Genomic DNA, 19171 nt, shown 5'->3' with positions numbered 1-19171 from the left:
TACAATAACCAACAAAACGAGTTAAAAAAATATATAAATTTATATTTTAATTTATTTTCAAGCAATTTTTCACTTAAAAACAATGGTTGTCGAATTTGAGTTCAAAATTTTTTAAAATGGCAATCTCCTTTCAGTTATGTGGAGCTTCGATAATCGCTCAAAAATTGAAGAAAATACTGGTAGAAGCATCTGCAATAAATCTTACCAATCATGCAAAATATAATGTTCTACCGGTATTTTGTTTAATAAAAATATATATTTTTATTTATTTTTTTTTTTTTTTAAGCGTTTCTCAAGGCTCAACATGGCTGTAAGAAGACTGTCAGTTTATTTATTTATTTATTTATTTATTTATTTATTTTTTATTTTTATTTTTTTTGACACTACTTGTTTCAAAATAAATAGAAAATAAATACTTGAAATAAGTTTAAAAAAAAAACAAAAAACTTATCTAGGTATGTAGAGGAGTTACTTATCCTTTCATTAGAAACATTTGTTGTGTATTTTTTTATTTTTTTATTTTTTATTATTTTTGACTCTTTAAAAATGCCCAGATTTTCAAATTTATCCAAGGCATGCTTTTTATTTTACCATGTTATATGGAGAGAAATGATATGAAAATGATTCAATGAATATGTGATGTAAACGTTGAAGACAGGCTTGGGTCTAAACAGCTCAAAGGAACGTTCAATTTGGACAGTATAAGGGGTTGATATGGTCTCATTGAGCAATTTCATGAGAATTCTTGGATTAGATGTGACATGTTCAGTTTACAGGGGAAGGCCAATAAGGATCAACGTCAGATAAAGAGGGATTGGCCAGAGATAAATAAATGGGTATTTTCAAATAAAAATAATTATACAAATAAATTTATTCTTTGATTTACAACTGAAGTTAGTCTTTTGATTCTATCAAATTTATCCCTATTTGAAAATGCTGGTTTCCTGACCTAAAATGCATCAAACATTGATATTTTTTCTTTTCCTATTGCAAAACTCAATCATGTTCTACAAATATAAAAACAAAAACAATTTTCCTTTACAAAACAACCGAACCGAGCACCATGAATAAATATTTAAAGATATCAAGAACTTGAAGCATAAAATTTTTTACTAAAATGACCAGATTCTGCATTAAATAGCCTGAAAAGGATTAATATGCCATAAAACAAAACAATGAAACCATAGTACAAGGGCCCAACAATATTTTTCGGACACTTTAGTATTCGACTTTTCGAGTACCATAGAGTGGCGAAATTCCTTCGATAGAATAGCATAAACACATGAAGACAACACCTGTAATAAAAATGGAAGAAAATCAATTAGGTAAGGAAAAATATTTAATTTTCATTTTTTACAAAATACGCAACATTATTTTTCGGACATTGTTGAAAAACTGTTAATAGTCTGTAATATCATCTTTCTTAATAACTTTTATCAATCTCTCTTCATAATGATCAAACATATATGCAATAACATCTCTACGTGTTTCTATTAGTTGTTTTTTGGCATCTAGTATTCGTTTCCATAGTTGAGCCTTTTTCTTTCCATGTGTTAGAAGATGGTGGCTAGGGTCAAATGTGCAAAATGATTAAAGTCATGACATGGCTATATAGTGCCGGAAGTTACCACAAATGACTTGGATTGTGTAACTAAAGGATTATGGGTGCTCATGGCTCCCATTTGAAACATATATACTGTTTATGAAGCCCTGGCATGACAAGGCGAATGGGTTTCCCCTATACTCCGAGTAGGGTGGGGAGCATAAACAATGAATTTAAAATATATATATATATATATATATATATAATGGCCAAGTATAAAAACTCCAAGCGCCAACTCGGATAGTTCAGATAATGAACTACATCAAACATCCTCAAAATTTATTGTATCGGAATCCACCGAAGAAACCAAAATAACTGACTTATCACCTTTTATTATACATAAAATTATATCGGCATATATTACCCCCAAAAATGTAAAAACTTTAAAAAATAAAACGCTACTGGTGGAAGTAGAAAGAAAAAACATGCCACTTTTTTCCTAGGAATGAAAACTTTCCACAACATAAATATCAAAACTTATCCACACAAGAATCTGAATACATCCAAAGGTGTAGTAAAATAAAAAGACCTATCAATGTGCACTACTGAAGAGATAACAAAAGAACTTAAAAACCAAGGAGTAATTAACGTTAAAAGAATTACAATAAAAAAGAGAATCAGACTATACATACGAACACTTACATTATGCAGTTCGATAGACCCACTATCCCAAAAGAAATCAAAATTGGGTTCAGCGTTGAAAAAGTTGAACCCTTTATACCAAACCCACTTCGGTGCTTTAAATGCCAGAAGTTTGGGCACCATGAGGATGCATGTAGGGGACGAGCAGTGTGGAGCAGATATTGCCAGAGAGATCCAGACCCCACTGTCAATGACTGCAATCTTGATTGCAAATGTGCAAATTGTGGAGAAAACCATCCTGCTTATGCTAGAGCATGCTGAATCTGAAAGAAAGAAAAGGAAGTAGTGTCAATAAAACATACCAAAAACATTTTCTTCCTCGAAGCCAGGAAAATAGTAGATGGATACATGAAGGAAAAGACGTACTCTCAAGTTGTATATCATCCAACATCACTAACCAAGACTCCAAATACGAAATACTAATAAACCAATTGTTACAATTGGGACCAAACAACTGGCCCAAATTTATAAATGAAATCAAACCAAACATATCAAAAATTAATCATCCCATTAAATCATCAACTAATGTTACCAATAAAACAAATTCTCAAACAAAATCGGAACATCGAAGAAAACAAAGTCGATCAAAAGAAAGACCACAAAAATCACCAATACGTCCTGCAGATGCTGAAAAAGACGAAACTAAGTAAAACAAAATCTGTTAAAAGAAAGACCACACAGGTCACCAATACATACGTCTTCCCTGTGGTGAAAAAAACAAACAAAAAATACATCTACCAAAAAAACAAAATAATATAAAGAAATTACCACAAACAGAAGCCACTACTACTATTACTACAAGTAGATTTCCGGAATTAGAAAACATGGAAACTGAAGTTACTCCTCAAACCCTTCAAAAAATCCTCATGAATTACACGAAAATTAAATGGAATTGCCATGGATTGAAGGCAAATTACAATGAAATTTTATTGTTGCAAACCACATTTAATCCTTTGGTTATTTATATCCAAGAAACCTTCCTTAAGAATGAGGACAATTTGAATATAAAACACTATCAACAATATAACTACATTCATAATACAGGACGTAATAATATTGTAACCCTTTTCCCCCTCCCATTGCAAAACCCAATCATATTCTGCAAGGCAGAGAACAAAAACGACAAAATCCACTATTAAACAACCAAACCAAAAGCTACGAACTAACGATTGAAAATGCAAGGAGCTTGAAGAATAAAAATCTCGTATAAAATAACTGGATACAACATCGAATACTATTCCCAAAATAACTGGATTCAGCATTAAATAAACCACAAAGGGGTGATATGCCGCTAAAAAAAAAAAAATGATCCTCTTTCATTATTTCAGGTCCATCATAGACAAGTTGTGCAAGCATTTCCCAAACATTTTCTATTAAATTTAGATCTGGGTTTTTTGCAGGCCATTACAAAGTAGTTATATTCACTTTAGCCATCCATTTTTTCATGAGTTTTGACACATGGATGTTGCAATTGTCTTGCTGTAGAACGAAATCATTCCCCATCTCTCTTATGCTTGGTAGGGCTTTCTTGTCCAGCAACTGTTTGTAGCTTTCGCTATTCTGTCATCCTTTCACCCACTCTAACCATATATTTCCATTAGCAAAGCTCATACCACAAACCATAACTCCTCCTGCCATCTATCGTTTGTTTACTAGAACAGGCTCATCCCTTCTCGTCCAAGTACACCATCCATCGGGCCCATCAAACTTGAAACGCTTCTCATCAGTAAATATAATCTTAAAGTCAACATGCTTTGTTAACCACTTTAGCACTCTCCAGTCTTGTTCCTTTGTGTTTCTTTGTTAGTGTAATTTTTTTCTTAGCCTTTGCATACTTCAAACCAATCCTATGCAGCGTTCTTTGTACTGTTCGGATGTTTACATCCAATTAACATTTCTCCTTCACTTTTCTTGCTATAACTTTTTCTCCAGATGTCACAAGCCGTGTCATAGTCCTCTTCATTGTCTTTTCAATCCTCTTGCCAATTGATCTTTTCTGTTCTCTCTTTTTCCACTCAGAGTTTGTCTTCAGCATGTATTTAACCATTGATTTTGACAGCTTCAAATCCATGGCAATTCTTCTGATGCTGAGGCCATCTTCCCACTTCTTCCGTGCCAAACAAACAACTTATTTTGAATGCATTTCATTAAACTTTATTGCAAATAATTATGTGTACAGTTCCCACAGTGACATCAAACAATGCACTTATTGTCTCTATAGATACACAATGGTCCTTAGCTATGAAATTCTTTATTTGGCCAATCAACTGGTGTTCTACTTCCTAACTTCTCCCACGCCTATCATCATCCTTCAGACTACTTGTCTTCCTTGAATCTCTTATAGCACTCAAAACTGAGATGGTCCAAAAGCAGTCTGAAGCACTCCATACATTTTGGTGATATTTTTTCCAAGTTTCTAACAAAATTTTATTTCATATCATTCTTCGGAAGTGTCCTCACATCCAGATTGCAGTTTGAAATTCACCAGTTGTGACAATCAGGCTTTAGTAAAGTGTATTCCAATTCCTGCTGTAGCTGTTCTTTTGAACATGAAATCATAAAAATTGATCAGTCAGCTCATAAGGTGTCTAGCAATAACATACTAAATTTTCAAGAGTCTACAACAGTTTTAAATGACTGTACAAAATAGTCTGGAAACTTATTGAAGGCACCTCGTATGTGAATGTAAAGGATTAAAATAGCTTCTACCTGTAAAAAAAAAAAAGTCAATTTTTTTTATATCGAAGTGCAACAAGCCTTACATGGCTTGTTGCACTTCGATATAAAAAAAATTGACTTTTTTTTTTTTTTTTTTTTTTTTTTTTAATACATGAAACATCTTATTTTAGTTATTTTAGAAAATTTATTTGCATTTTTATTTGAGCTGAAATCTTAGATTTCCCATTAACAAATACAAAATCTAAAAAGCATTACCTGGTTAATTTTACTTATGTGAAATTCTCTTTACTTTTCATGTGAAATAATTTAATTTTTATTTTTTTTCTTGTAGCATATAATCAAGTTTCATAGGTCATCCAAAGTTAACAAGAAACAGATAAGCTTTCCCAAAAATATGGTCAAGTCTCTTCTTTTTCAAATATTGGATGGTATACATTATTTACACACTAATTGGGTATTACACAGGGATTTGGTAAGTAACAGATTATAATTTCTTTTCTTTTGGTGCCTGTTTTTGTTTTGAAAATGATTTTAATTCTAAACACAGAAAAATCTTTAAAAAAAAAAGAAAAGCTTAATGATGTATCATGAAACATGCCATTTTTTTTTTTTTTTTTTTTTTTTTGTAACTAAGAAAATCAAATTTTATGATTAGGTAAGAACTTGTTTTGATCTGCCATGTTTTATAAATATGGGGAGAACTCAAGTCAAACCAGAAGCCTCATAGTGACTATAATTTACTATGAAAATTGTTAAAAATTGTAAAAAAAAACAAACTGTTTTTCAGTATTAAAAAAAAAATAACTATAATAGCTTCATTCTCTGGTCCCCCCTCGCCAATCTTTCTCAAAAAACACTCAACTAGCTGAAACCACCGTCAATAATTTTCCCCACTCCCTATCTGTGCCTAAATCAAAACGTAGATACCATGAACAAAGCTTCTTTCTTAGAACTGCACGCCTGTGGAACTCTGTTCCGCTTGCCTGTTTCCCTCCCGACTTCAACTTGGATGTCTTCAAGTCCAACACAAACAAATTCCTGATGAACTGCCCCCCTAAGTAATGACACCTTACCAATTCTGCAATACTATTACTACACTATCCCTTTGATTACTGTACACACAATAACCCTTATCCCTGAGTGGCCATTGGGCCTTGATAAGTGGTGAACTCCATGTAAAAAAAAAAAAAAACTACTTGATTAAATTATTTTGGTAATCTATCACTTTGTGATGGGTACATATATCAAATATTTTTTGCAATGTATTTTTTTTAAAAGGCTTATTCTCAATAAGCATTTTTTTTTTTTTATTTTTTTTTTTTTAAGAGTTAATGTTGGGGGCAGAGGAGCTTAAAAAACACCAACTCCTAACTTAAGTGACAGTTTTAAAACTTTCAACCTACAAAACTTGCATATTCATCCCTCATCTCTGGTTACTATTGCATGTTCACAATATTTTTCTGTATGCAGTAGGTTTCTAATGTATTAGCTGTCTTATAAAGATCACATAAAGAATTACATTTTTCAGGCAACCCTGTATCTAAAATTCAAAAAAAATTTTTTTAAAAACAGTTGAAAAAATGTTTGATTCAAATATAAATAGCTTATGAATTCATATGAAAAGCAGAAGTTCTAATTTTAGATTTTTGGTTTGCCCTTGACTATAGTTGGCCACTTAGTTTTATATTCAGATAAAGATAAATGGTATACAAAAAAAGAAAAGCTACTTTTAATTTGGAAATGTGTTTAAAGAGAAAACAATCCTTTTAAGCTATTTTTCTTGAAACAATTGATTCAAATTATTTTTTTCATTAAACTCAGAGCTGTATTTAGATGTAAACATTTTTTTAAATGATTGTAAATATCTTTTGCAAATAAAATTGATGCTTTCTAAATATAACATCAATATTTTAAACTTTTTATTGTTAGTTTTCCTATTATAAATTTCATTTTCATTACATTTTTTTGCTGAATGAAATATTTGTTTTGTATTATGTTAATATCAAATGAAAATAGTTATGCGATTTATTTGAAACTTAGCCTTTTTTTGCAAATATAGTTTTTTTTTATTATTTTAAAAGTAATTTTCTTATTACAAAATTACTTTTTGTATAATTTTTGGTGATGGCCTTCAATTTATAAAAAAAAGTTTCTTTTCAGCAGAAAAACTATGTAAATCAAACTTTTTTCATTAAAATCCATATGTCTATAAAAGTGATAATGTGTGTGTGAGAACTTCTCAACCTATATACTCAACAAATTTTTGATCTACAATCTTGAAAGTCAGTCTATAGGATATTCAATGTGAAAAACTTTTTAATTCATTTTCATCCAGAAAAAGGGTTAATATGTGGTCAAAATTGAAAAATTTGTACGTGGAAGGCCACCACATTTTTATCTATTTTCAACTGGTTCACAACTGTGCATGCGCGGTCGTGAAACATGACGGCTTTTAAGTATGAGTTGGTGTGAAAACACTCTTTAAAGGCACGTCAAGCTGGTGTAATGGTTATTGTACTTGACTTGCTGTATTTAGGTTTTGGTTTCGATCTCAGTTTGATTTTTTTTTTTTTTTTTTTTTTTTTACTTGCAAAAGTGAACTGTTTAGAAAAAACAATACTCTCATACATGTGTTTCAGTTTTTTTTCTGTTTAATTTTATTTCATTATTTTAAAGGAATTTTAGATTGTTTAATATCTAAGGTATTTATTTATAATAAATAAAAATTCTGCATTAATTAAACTATAATATTTATGCATATTTTACAACTGGTCAACACCAGGTATATCTTCTAGTATTATATAGACCACAGAATGATTTTTAACTATTAATCGTTCTTATATTTTTATTTTCAAATAAAAAGTGAAGGTCATTTTTTTTATAAACTGTTTGTATTGTTCTTAAATTTAAAACAATTACATTTTTTTTGTTCCAGTTTTTTTACCTGTACAAAATTAAGTTAATCTCTATTTTAACACTAAGTGTCTCAAGTTAAAGATTGCTATGAAATTTCTCCAGTTTCTCTTAGGCTCTTAATTTAAAATGCTTCCTAATAAAAAAAAAAATAATAATGTGTAGATAAATATTTTTTAAAGTTGTTGAATTTTATCTTGAACCAGTTGTCTACCTAACATTACATAGGAGTCTTTACTTTCATTTTGCTTAATAGGATTCTGAAGATTACATTTAATTATTACGATATTGTGTGGTCAGTAAGTTATTTATTTAACCAAAACCTAATTTTCTCAGGTAATGTTTTAATCTCCATAAAATGACTGGATGTAAATAGCTTTTAAACTTTTGGTGTTAGTTGTTATTGACACTCAAGCGAAATATGGCAGTTCAAAATGAAATAGCATGAAAACTTATGAATATACTTGTGACAGCATTCACCTGAGGTGGGTTGAGTTAGCTTTAAGTGAATTTGCTAGGTCACAAGTCAAGGCAGTTCATCCAGGTTTGATTGCTGACTCCACTGCATGCTGCTAGATATTGGCAGGCAATGCTTGAAAAAATAAAAAAAAAATTTTTTTAAAACGTTCAATGGGTTGTACACACGCAAATGGATTCAAATGTTAGGAATTTTATTAAGAAAAATACTTTTTTTTTTTTTTTAATGGAGACCATGCATTGTGGATGCGTTATTGGCAGCTCCCGTTACTCTCGCTTCTCTTTATTTGTCCCTCAGTCCTCATTTTTAACGAGTGATTTTTCTGACAAAGAAAAAGCTGTTTTCTAGGTTGGCAGTATTTTGTGTGAACAGCCGCCAGGGATGTCAGAAATTTTCTGTTTCTATCTCTATCCTTGTAGCCATGTCACTAAGTAAGGGTGCTGGAGGTAAACGTTTTATCTGGGCTGACGTTATCCACCTGATAGTCAGGGACCTGAACCTTTGATTAACCACTAAGGAGGCTGTCCTGTCAGCAGGTGCAAAGTACTGGGGCTGCTGTATTGCCATTTGGTGAAGGGATTCTGGACCATGCAGTAGCTTCTGGTGGGGCCTCTCAATGCCATATTAGTGGGTAATTGTTACGGCTTTACCTTTTCATGTGCTACAAAAAAAAAAAATTTCTTCATTTTTATTTCTCTCTTACTTTCCCTCTCTGCCCTGCTTCAGGCATGTCTGTCGACCTAGTCTACAAATCCCAAAACAGCATCATGAAAAGTCTCAATAAAAAACACCCGATTAAACCCGGATCTCCAACTTCTGACATAGATCCCCACTACCAGGTCTCCTTCTCTAACATCAGGGGTCTACGTTCTAACCTTCCAGAGGTTGAAACCCAATTACAGGAGACAAACCAGACATAATTCTAAGTGAAACTGGCATTGGACAGACCATTTCCCTAGATGAGTTCGTAATTAAAGGATACTTTAATTTAACTTCCAAATCTGAACCCCCAAGATCGCCATGGGCATGGAATATGTGCCAATATAAAAGATGGCTTTCCATGTGGTAGGGACATCTCTAGAAAAGATCCTAACTTACCCTATATGTGCTTCCAGTTTGCACTTGCTCAAACTACTGCGTTTGTATTTGCTCTCTATCACCCCCACAAAAGCGGAGTTACTATCTTTAAAAGCATATCTGAGAAAATTGACCACGCCTTATCTGCTTATCCTTCAGCTAATATTCATGTCTGTGGAGACTTCAATGTTCGCAATGTGTAATGGTTAACTCCCTCAAACAAGACAGATGATGAGGGGAGGTTCTGTCATGATTTCTCCATTGCTTATGACCTCACTTAGATTGTTCACGAACCCACCCGTGTTCCCGATACTGATGGCTAGTATACAAGTCTCTTAGACCTCTTTCTCACAACTTGCTCATAACTGTGTTCAGCTTCTGTTCTGTCTCCACTTGGATCTTCCGACCACTCAGTTGTATCAGTTAAGATAAAAATGAAATGTAATAAGTCCCCAGAATGTACCTCTCCATCGTATAGTATATCGATACTCGATGGCTGACTGGGATAGCTTCCGCACATTTATATCAGATCTACGTCTGCGTTTCATGTTTAAAAAGGATGTGTCCTCTATAGTATCAGATCTGACAGAATGATTAATTGTAGGTATAGACTGTTTCATACCCGCGAAAAAATTCCAGCAGAAACCTTACAGCCAGCTGTGGTTCTCTCCGGAATGTGCTGCTACGATTGCGCATAGAAATCACTTTTTCCATTGCTTCCAACGTAATACATGTACTGAGACTAAAGCCGCTTTCAGAACTGCCAGCAACCACTGTAAAAAAGTAATAAAGAAAGCAAGAGAGTTTTATGCTCAGTCCGTTAAATCCAAAGTAGCTGAGCAGCTACTTAGTTCCCACCAGTTTTGGTAAATAGCAAACAGAATTCTGAACAGAAGCATGTGCTCTATCCCAACTCTCATAAATGGACCTGAGGTAATCTCGTCAGCATTAGACAAAGCCAAACTCTTTGCCAAGAACTTTGCAGCTAATTTTAATCTTTGCTACCAAGGCTGCCAACCTCCAATATTTCCTCCTGTATCAGAAAACATGATATATGATATACAAATATCTGTATGTGATGTTGCCAAGCTAATCAAAAACCTTGATTCCAGTAAAGCAACCGGCCCTGACAGTATTCCAATTATAGTACTTAAAAAAAACTCCAACCAGAACTTGCGCCCATTCTTACAAAACTGTTTAAACGTTGTCTTAAGGAGAATTGCTTCCCGTCACCCTGGAAAATCTCATCAGTATGGCCCGTATTTAAGAATTCAGGTGATCGCTCTTCTCCCTCACAGTACAGGCCAATAAGTCTCCTGTGTGTCATGAGTAAGTTGCTGGAATCTGTTAAATACAGAAGTAATCAACCATCTCAGCAAAAATAACCTTAGTTACATGCAATATGGTTTCCGTTCTGCTAGATCTACAGCAGACGTGCTTAGTTATATCTAATAGGATTAGCGAATCTCAGCGAAGGTTACCTTTCTAGGGCAATTGCTCTTGACATATCAAAGGCCTTTGATAGAGTATGGCATAAAGGTCTACTTCACAAGATCTCCAGCTACGGTATAACTGGAAATGTCTTAATTATTAAATCATTTCTCTCTGATAGGTTCATAAGAGTAGTGGTTGATGGGCAGAAATTAGAAGCTATTAGTATTAATGCTGGAGTCCCTCAGGGGTCCATCCTGGGCCCAACTCTCTTCCTGATCTATATTAATGATTTTCCAAATCACATCCTTCCATCATTCGTAGACATCTATGCTGATGACACTACTATCTATGGTAGCACATCTAAGACCGTAAACGACCAAATTCTCTCTGATTCTCTCTCCTCTGATCTTGAGCAAAGGGTACAATGGGGAAAGAGGTGGCTTGTTACTTTTAATGTATCTAAAACCAAGCTTTTCTATTTACATTATCAACGCTCTGATCCCCATCTGGCATCAATTGAAATGAATGGCTCTCGTCTTGGGGAGGCCTCACGTTTTGACAAGCTTCTGGGCTTGACCTTTACTCCTGATCTTAAATGGAACACATACATTATATCCGTTGCCAAGGCCGCTGGAAAAATGGTGGGATCCTTCTATCGATCCATTAGATATCTCACTGCTGATGCAATTCTCTATCTATATAAGAGCCAGGTACGTCCAAGGATGGAATACTGTTGTCACATCTGGGCAGTAGCTGCTAGAAAGGATTTATCCTGCCTTGATAAAGTTCAGAATAGACTTTGTAGCCTTGTGGCTGATGTCCTTTTCTCTTCCCTGCAACCTCTTTCTCACAGAAGAGATGTTGCGAGTTTGTCTCTGCTTTATCGTTATTTTCATGGCAAGTGCTCGGCTGAACTCCATTGTATGGTCCCCCTTTGCCAAACTGTCACAAGAAACACCCGTCTAGCAGAAAACACTATCACTAATTTCCCCCACTCTTTATCTGTGTCTAAATCTAAACGTAGATTCCATGAGCAAAGCTTCTTTCTTAGAACTGCAGACCTATGGAATTGTCTTCTGTTTTTCTGCTTTCCAGCTGACTACAATATGGTTGTCTTCAAGTCTAACGTAAACAAGTTTTTGATGAGCCATTCCATATAAGTTAACAAATTTACCGAACCTCCATTACTAACGGTTACTATATTGTCCAATTTCTACTGTACACACTTTAACCCTTATCCTCGAGTGGCCTCTTGGCCTTGATAAGTGGTGATACCTATTTAAAAAAAAAAAAAAAAAAAATTACACCATTGTCTAACGGAATACATAATTTGACCCAGAAGTATTTGAGCAGAAATTTGTCAAATGGTTGAGACAATAGATAAAGGAAATATCAAAAATTCCAATGAGAAAGAATGTGGTTATAAATAAATTAAAGAGAAAAACTGTGGCATGTGTCACCATTGCTTCACCACCAGACAATCATCTAACCCTCTCCCCACCTCCTGTGCCTTTCAGTAAACATCAAAACAAGAATAACAATTTGCAAGAGAAAAGCTGATTGTCAGAGTGAAATAAAAACAATATATTTTTACAGATCAACTGTGTTGTGATTTTTACTTCATTGTCAGTGTGTGTATATAATTTGTGCCAGTATCAAAAGTACATGTAAACATTGTATAGACATGGCAAAGGAATTTTGAACAACCAGCCACAGCAGTTACGTAATGATACTATAGCCATTTGTGAATTCATCATCACATACCAAAGGTGCGAGGAACAGTCATCCGTGTGTGATTATGAATTTATTTCCTCGTCGGTGTACACTAAAAATTACGGAAGATAAGCAAGTAGAATTTGAATAAGAAAATAAAATTAATTTACTATTTGAAGTTGCATGAACTCTGAACGACAAGCCTGCATGTAATCTTTATTTTAGAAGTTGGAAGATAATCTTCTAATCTTGTAAAATTCTATTTGCTTAATTTCTGTAATTTTTTGTGTGCACTAATATTTTTCATTGATAATTCTTAAGTTTTATTATATAATTGTCATTTTTCACTTGAGCATCAAGAAAAAAGAGGGTACCAAACTTTCAAAATAATATGACCAAGAATGTTTGAAAATTCTATCAAATTCTGGATAATTTTATTGAAGGTTTTTTTATTCAACTTTTATAATAAAAAATTGCATAACTTTTTAACTCGTTTACATTAGTTGAAATCTGTACATTTGAATCCTTTTAATTTTGAAAGCAGTTTCAAATTTGAATTTTTTTTTTTTTTCCTCAGAAACCAGCCAATATACTTGTTATGGGAGAAGGTGCTGAAAGGGGTAGAGTAAAAATTGGTAGGTCAAAATTACATTTAAAGAATCATTCAATTTTAGAATCTTGTCAATTTTTAGTTTATTTTTCACTTTTGTTTGTTAATATTAATTTTTTTTTTTTAATCTGTTTTATTTATAGTATTGAAATTATACATACTCTTAAACTAAGTTTAAAGTCCTCGTATTTGCTCTATTTTATAAAATTAAAATGATCTATGTAATAATTAGGGCTGTGACAACAGCATATTCTTTTCTTTGTTTTGACTTTTGAGTATATATCCGTTAATGGTTTTATAGACGAATGTGGTTCTCGGTTGATTGTCTAATTTTGTCGGATATATGCCAGAGTCAAAAGAATGAAAAGAATATTCTATTGTCACAGCCCTAGTAATAGTACCCTAGTAATAATTTTAACCGTTTGTTAACTTAAGATATTTCTTTCCCTTTGACCATTTGTCTTTTAACCTGTCGACAATGCCATCAGTATAGTATAGTATCTTGGCACATAAGACGGCCTGGATTTTTCTCTTAGCTAAGAATTTCATATTAAATACTTAATCAGTCATACCATATAACTTAATTTTCTTGATATTCAAGTCAGATCTTGTCAAGGACTTTATATATAGTTCAATATATGCATTAAGATGTATGCAGTAGAAAATCATTTTCTAAATCCATATAGATGTGAGTTAAGCATTTTTGAGGCGATAGACTTTTACGAGTTTATTAATGATTCAAAGGTTTTAGCTAAGAGGGAGCAGATAATTTTGCAAGTCAGTTTTTTCACTGCACTTCTGGAAAACTGATACAACAGAGTTAATTTTTCTAGCTATTAGGAAAGTAAGATTTAGTTGAGCATTAGTGAGAGTTTAGAAATGAAAGGGGCCAGCTCAGCAAAGCATTTCTTCAAAAACTTAACTGCAGAAAAATTAAGAGGAGAAAGATGGGTTTAAATGTGTGCTTTGTAAAACAATTTATAATATATTCAATTTAAGGATTTATAACTATGATACTGAAGAATTTTAACTTTGTCTACATAAAAATAATTTGAGTTTTATTTTTCATTAAAACTGATCAAATGTTTTTTTGTAACAGACTTACAATGCCTAAGTTTATTATTTTTGATTTTCAACTTTTATGCTTGTTCAGACGTTTCGTAAATGACTTCCAACTTTTCCTGTCTATTGTCATATCACTTGTGCTGCTTGCCAAAAAGTTGGGAATTTTAAAACTCTTCTCACCAGATAAAAATAATTATTCAATAATTGTTTCTATAATTTTATATTTATTTACTGAAATTTTTGATAGTTTTTAATTTCAATTTTTTTTTTTCTTTTATTTCAGCTGACATGGGTTTTGCTCGTTTGTTCAATAACCCATTAAAACCACTTGCAGACCTTGATCCTGTAGTTGTAACATTTTGGTATAGGGCACCAGAATTACTTTTAGGAGCTAGACATTATACAAAAGCAATCGGTATGTTAATTTTAAACTCAAGTTTTTAATTCTATTTTTCATGAGTGTGTATGTGTAATACATACATATATATATATATATATATATATATATATATGTGTGTGTGTGTATATATGTCTCCAGAATGGAAGATCATCGCCTGTCCAAGATAGTCCTATATGGCGAATTCTCTACTGGCCGTCGTGACAGAGGAGCACCGAAGAAAAGATATAAAGACTCTCTGAAGAAGTCCCTCGGTGACTGCCGCGTTGACCACCTCCAGTGGTTTGCTCTCGCTGCTGACCGTGATACCTGGTCACGTACTGTCCACCAGGCTGTCACCTCCTTTGAGATCTCCTGCACAGAGAATCTGCGGGAGAAGCGCGGCAGGAGGAAGATTCGGGAAGCCTCAGCAGCCACACCTGACGTGACTTTTGACTGCAGCCGCTGTGGCCAAACCTGCTTGTCCCGCATCAGGTTCATCAGCCACAAGCGTGCCTGCAGTTGACGTGGACAACTGCCTTCATAGATTCGTTGTTTGCGAAGTACAGCCAAGAGATATAATACAGCATAATTATGTTGACACACCGGTTCTCATTGGATCACCAAAGTTGAGCAATGTTGAGCCTGGTCAGTACTTAATGGATGACCATTTGGGACTTCCAGGTTCTGTAAGTGCTCTCCGTTTATCTCAGCATTGTTGCCAGTCGTTTTGGACTTCTTCTTGCCACTGGAATCAAGCAATGCCGATTCAGAAGACGTGTAGTTGGGATTGTGCAACCCTTGCTTCACAATTACATGCATAGCTGCCCATACAAGGAGTATCCTTTGTCTTTTGAGACGGAGCGGAGGCATATATATATATATATATATATATATATATATATATAATTTTATAGAGGGAATTAGACCTGCAGTCTAAAGAGCAAAGTTTATTTTAATGTGTCAATACTTTAAAATAATCTTGCTCATAATACTGTGGATATATAATGAGCTCAATAGGTATATTTCTCCTAGAGCTATATTAATATTGATTATAAGGATTAATAATTATAAATTATGAATTCTGATTTATAATTATTAATCATGTTGAAACTGATTTATAATTATTAATCCTTATATATATATATATATATATATATATATATATATATATATATAGAACTTAACTACTTGGGACAGTGATTACATATAAATTAGTCTTCATTTAGATAGCTCAATAGTGCAATACTAGAGCTATAAATATTTTTACTTTGAAGTATTATATTCTTATATACCAACATCGGGGGCTGAAACAATTGTATGTAATTTGGTAATGAATAAAAGAAAAACATTTTGAAAATGAGTAAATACTTGTGTATCTATTCCTATCAATGTAGTAGCTTGAAAAAAAATATTAGTGTTAGATGGTAAATCTGAAAAACTAGAACATTTTCATGCATTGAAATCAGAAAAATTATTGCCTATTTTCTGATGCCAAAAACGATTCCTTTGTTTAAACTTAATTTTCCGTTGCTGATACTAAAGATAAAATGATAAATATTTATTGATGTTAAATTACCAGTAAAATTAAAATCTATAGATCATCTCAGAAGCGTATTATGTTTACAAAAATATCTGCATATATTATGTTTATGGTAATTTGAAAAAATAAAAAAAATAGTTCTACAACAAAATATTAAGATTTTAAAAGAATTGGAATCAGTTATTGTTTCAGAATCGGCAACAATATTGGAATCATCCCATCATATATATGGGAAGAAATAATTAATAAAACATGTTAAAAACACTTTAAGAAGAGTTAAAAACATTTAATTTTCAAAAAGGAAACACAAATTAAGTGGATTGTCCTTCATCAGCAGAGTTTCGAAAGAAATACTTTCCTTCTCACCAGAGGGTAGGAATTAGTAAAATGCTGAATTGGATTTTGCTTGCAAAATATTTAGTGAAACTACAAGTAAGCCATAGATCTTACTTGGTAAAAAAATAGTGAAGCAGAGAGAATGGGGGAGGGGGGGAAATTATTTCACGTAAAGAGTAGAATATCCAATAACGGTAACATTCAAGAAAAGTTGGTTAAAGTTTCGTATCCACAAGTAAAAATCCAAAGGAATCGCGTTACTGGAAGATGTTTCGATGTCATCCAAAAAGAATTCCGTGAAATAATTCACAAATGGGTACAAGGAAAAAAGAGTTCAAAATATTATTAAAAGGAAGATAAATTGTGCATAGAATGAAGAAATGTAGATTTTAAGACACGTCTGGCGAAGCCGATTTAAAAAAAAAAAAATGAATAAAGAAAAGATGAACATATATATATATATATATATATTTGTAGTCATCAACATACAGTCCTGTTTTGTGATATCACAACTCACCAGTTCCGCTAGACTAGCACCTCTCCCAAGCCGACAGCAGTTCTACTGATCGACCCACGGGGGCGGCACCCGTAAATAATCTCGCCAAATGTCTATTTAAACAAACATCTGTCCACCACTTTTACAGTGTTCTAACCGCTTTTTTTATAAACAAAGAGCGAGCGTCGCAGTTTTCATCCAATTAAGTAGCGGGTGAGATTACTTACGACAGTACTCTCCCCAACGATATGTAAATGTATTACTGAATAAATTGTTTTTTCTTTTCAGATATTTGGGCCATTGGGTGTATTTTTGCTGAACTATTAACATCGGAACCAATATTTCACTGCCGCCAGGAGGATATCAAAACCAGCAATCCATATCATCAAGATCAGCTTGATAGAATTTTCAATGTTATGGGTTTTCCCCAAGGTAATCGATTTTATAGAAAACAAAAAAATTAAATATGTAATGTTTCACTTTTGTACTTTTCACTCGTTATTGGATTTCTTGTTCGTAATCTGTCAAAAAAGAAATTTGATTTTACTTTTTTGTTCATTTAAGGTTTTCAAAGTTAAATTATGGTAGTTTTTAGTCATTAACTTATGAAAAGGTACATATAATGTTCTCTTAATCTCTTGTTGGTAAAATTATTTTATGTAAATAACTTCCAAAACTTTCAATATATGAGGATTTGTTAATTTTAAAGACAGAAATTACCTTGTTGACAGTAGGGTAACAAAATAGTTTGTTTGTTTTTTTTTTTTAACTCTTAATGATAGATTAAAATAGCTTGGTTGTTTACAGTAGTTTTAGTTTTGTAATGAAATTGTTTTACAAACAAGATTTTTTAAAATAGCATTTTTGATTTCAGTAAATAATTATGCTTTTTTTTTTTTTTTTTTCTTAATGGTGCTTATTCTGAATAATGAAAATTGAAACTCGAAAAATTGACTTTCAAGTAAAACCCAATGTTATCTACTTAATTGTCATGTTGTAATTAATAACATATTGCTACATTATTACATAAAACGTATCGCTACATTATTGCATAAAACGTATTGCTACATTATTGCATAAAACGTATTGCTACATTATTGCATAAAACGTATTGCTACATTATTGCATAAAACGTATTGCTACATTATTGCATAAAACGTATTGCTACATTATTGCATAAAACGTATCGCTACATTATTGCATAAAACGTATCGCTACATTATTGCATAAAACGTATCGCTACATTATTGCATAAAACGTATCGCTACATTATTGCATAAAACGTATCGCTACATTATTGCATAAAACGTACTTTCTGTAATAGAAATCAATCTCGCAAATATTGTTTGCTTAGCCTCTAAAATGCCAGCATAAAATATAGAAAGAAAAAGACAGGCATAATTTTGTAGGTCACTCATTGGTGAATGTATGTCATTAATTTTCATATGTACAAGATTGGTAACTATTGAATGAAACAAATTCTAAAGTAGGAGTTGAGTGGAGTTTTTTGTTGGACAGTTTAGAACGAGAGAGAGCGGTGGAAGATAATATTGAATACACGAGGAATTGTTGCAAGTTGAGAAAAGAAAGGAAAAGACTTTTGTACGTTGTATCGACATTGCAGTTACCTCCCCTGTTTATTAATTAAATCTTCCAATTTTTTTTTGCGAAAACTATTTTGATTAATAATTCATTTTCTACTTAATCATTCATAATTTTTGCATATGTTGCTTATCGACATGACAATTACGATGAATTTGATTTAAAAAAATTTTGATTTTCATTATGCTGAACAAGTGTAATTTTTGCCAAATGAATTTTTAGTGCTTGTTGAGAGGCGACGGAGCAATTTCTTTAAATCATTTTAAGCAAAAACAATATTAATTTTCGTGTCGAAAATAATATATCCCTAAATTACGAAAATTCATCAAGTAGAAAGTTACTTGTTAAAAGTAATTTTTACGGAAAATTGCATTTTTTTTTGTGTAGATGTTTTAAAGTAGACCATGAAGATTTCACACACCAGAGACATAACTTGGCATGCATATTTTAGATTACATTGTAATGGCATCGAACTTGTGTACCTTAAAATGATAAACTTTAAAAAAAAAATTTTTTTTTTTACTAAAAACACAAAAGCAGTTGTTCTACTTGAATTTACATACTATTTCAACATGAAAATAAAGTAATATTGTTTTTACTTAAA

At 32.4% G+C, this 19171-nt stretch overlaps 1 protein-coding gene across 2 annotated transcripts in view; it reads left to right on the top strand.

The window, feature by feature from the left end:
* LOC145296737 (cyclin-dependent kinase 8-like) overlaps positions 1–19171 on the top strand; it is an 84103-nt gene that overhangs the window by 37784 nt on the left and 27148 nt on the right. For both annotated transcript variants that reach the window (XM_080142758.1, XM_080142757.1), the window contains 4 exons: positions 5256–5396; positions 13117–13174; positions 14498–14629; positions 17254–17397. In XM_080142758.1, coding sequence (XP_079998884.1) covers positions 5256–5396; positions 13117–13174; positions 14498–14629; positions 17254–17397 — 475 coding nt within the window. The remainder of the gene's footprint in view (positions 1–5255; positions 5397–13116; positions 13175–14497; positions 14630–17253; positions 17398–19171) is intronic.

The sequence above is a fragment of the Euprymna scolopes genome, chromosome 17, assembly GCF_053919585.1.
Source record: "Euprymna scolopes isolate OS-2025 chromosome 17, ASM5391958v1, whole genome shotgun sequence".
Classification (NCBI taxonomy): domain Eukaryota; kingdom Metazoa; phylum Mollusca; class Cephalopoda; order Sepiida; family Sepiolidae; genus Euprymna; species Euprymna scolopes.
The sequence above is the reverse complement of the archived record's forward strand: the minus strand, read 5'-3'. Positions and strand labels throughout refer to the sequence as shown.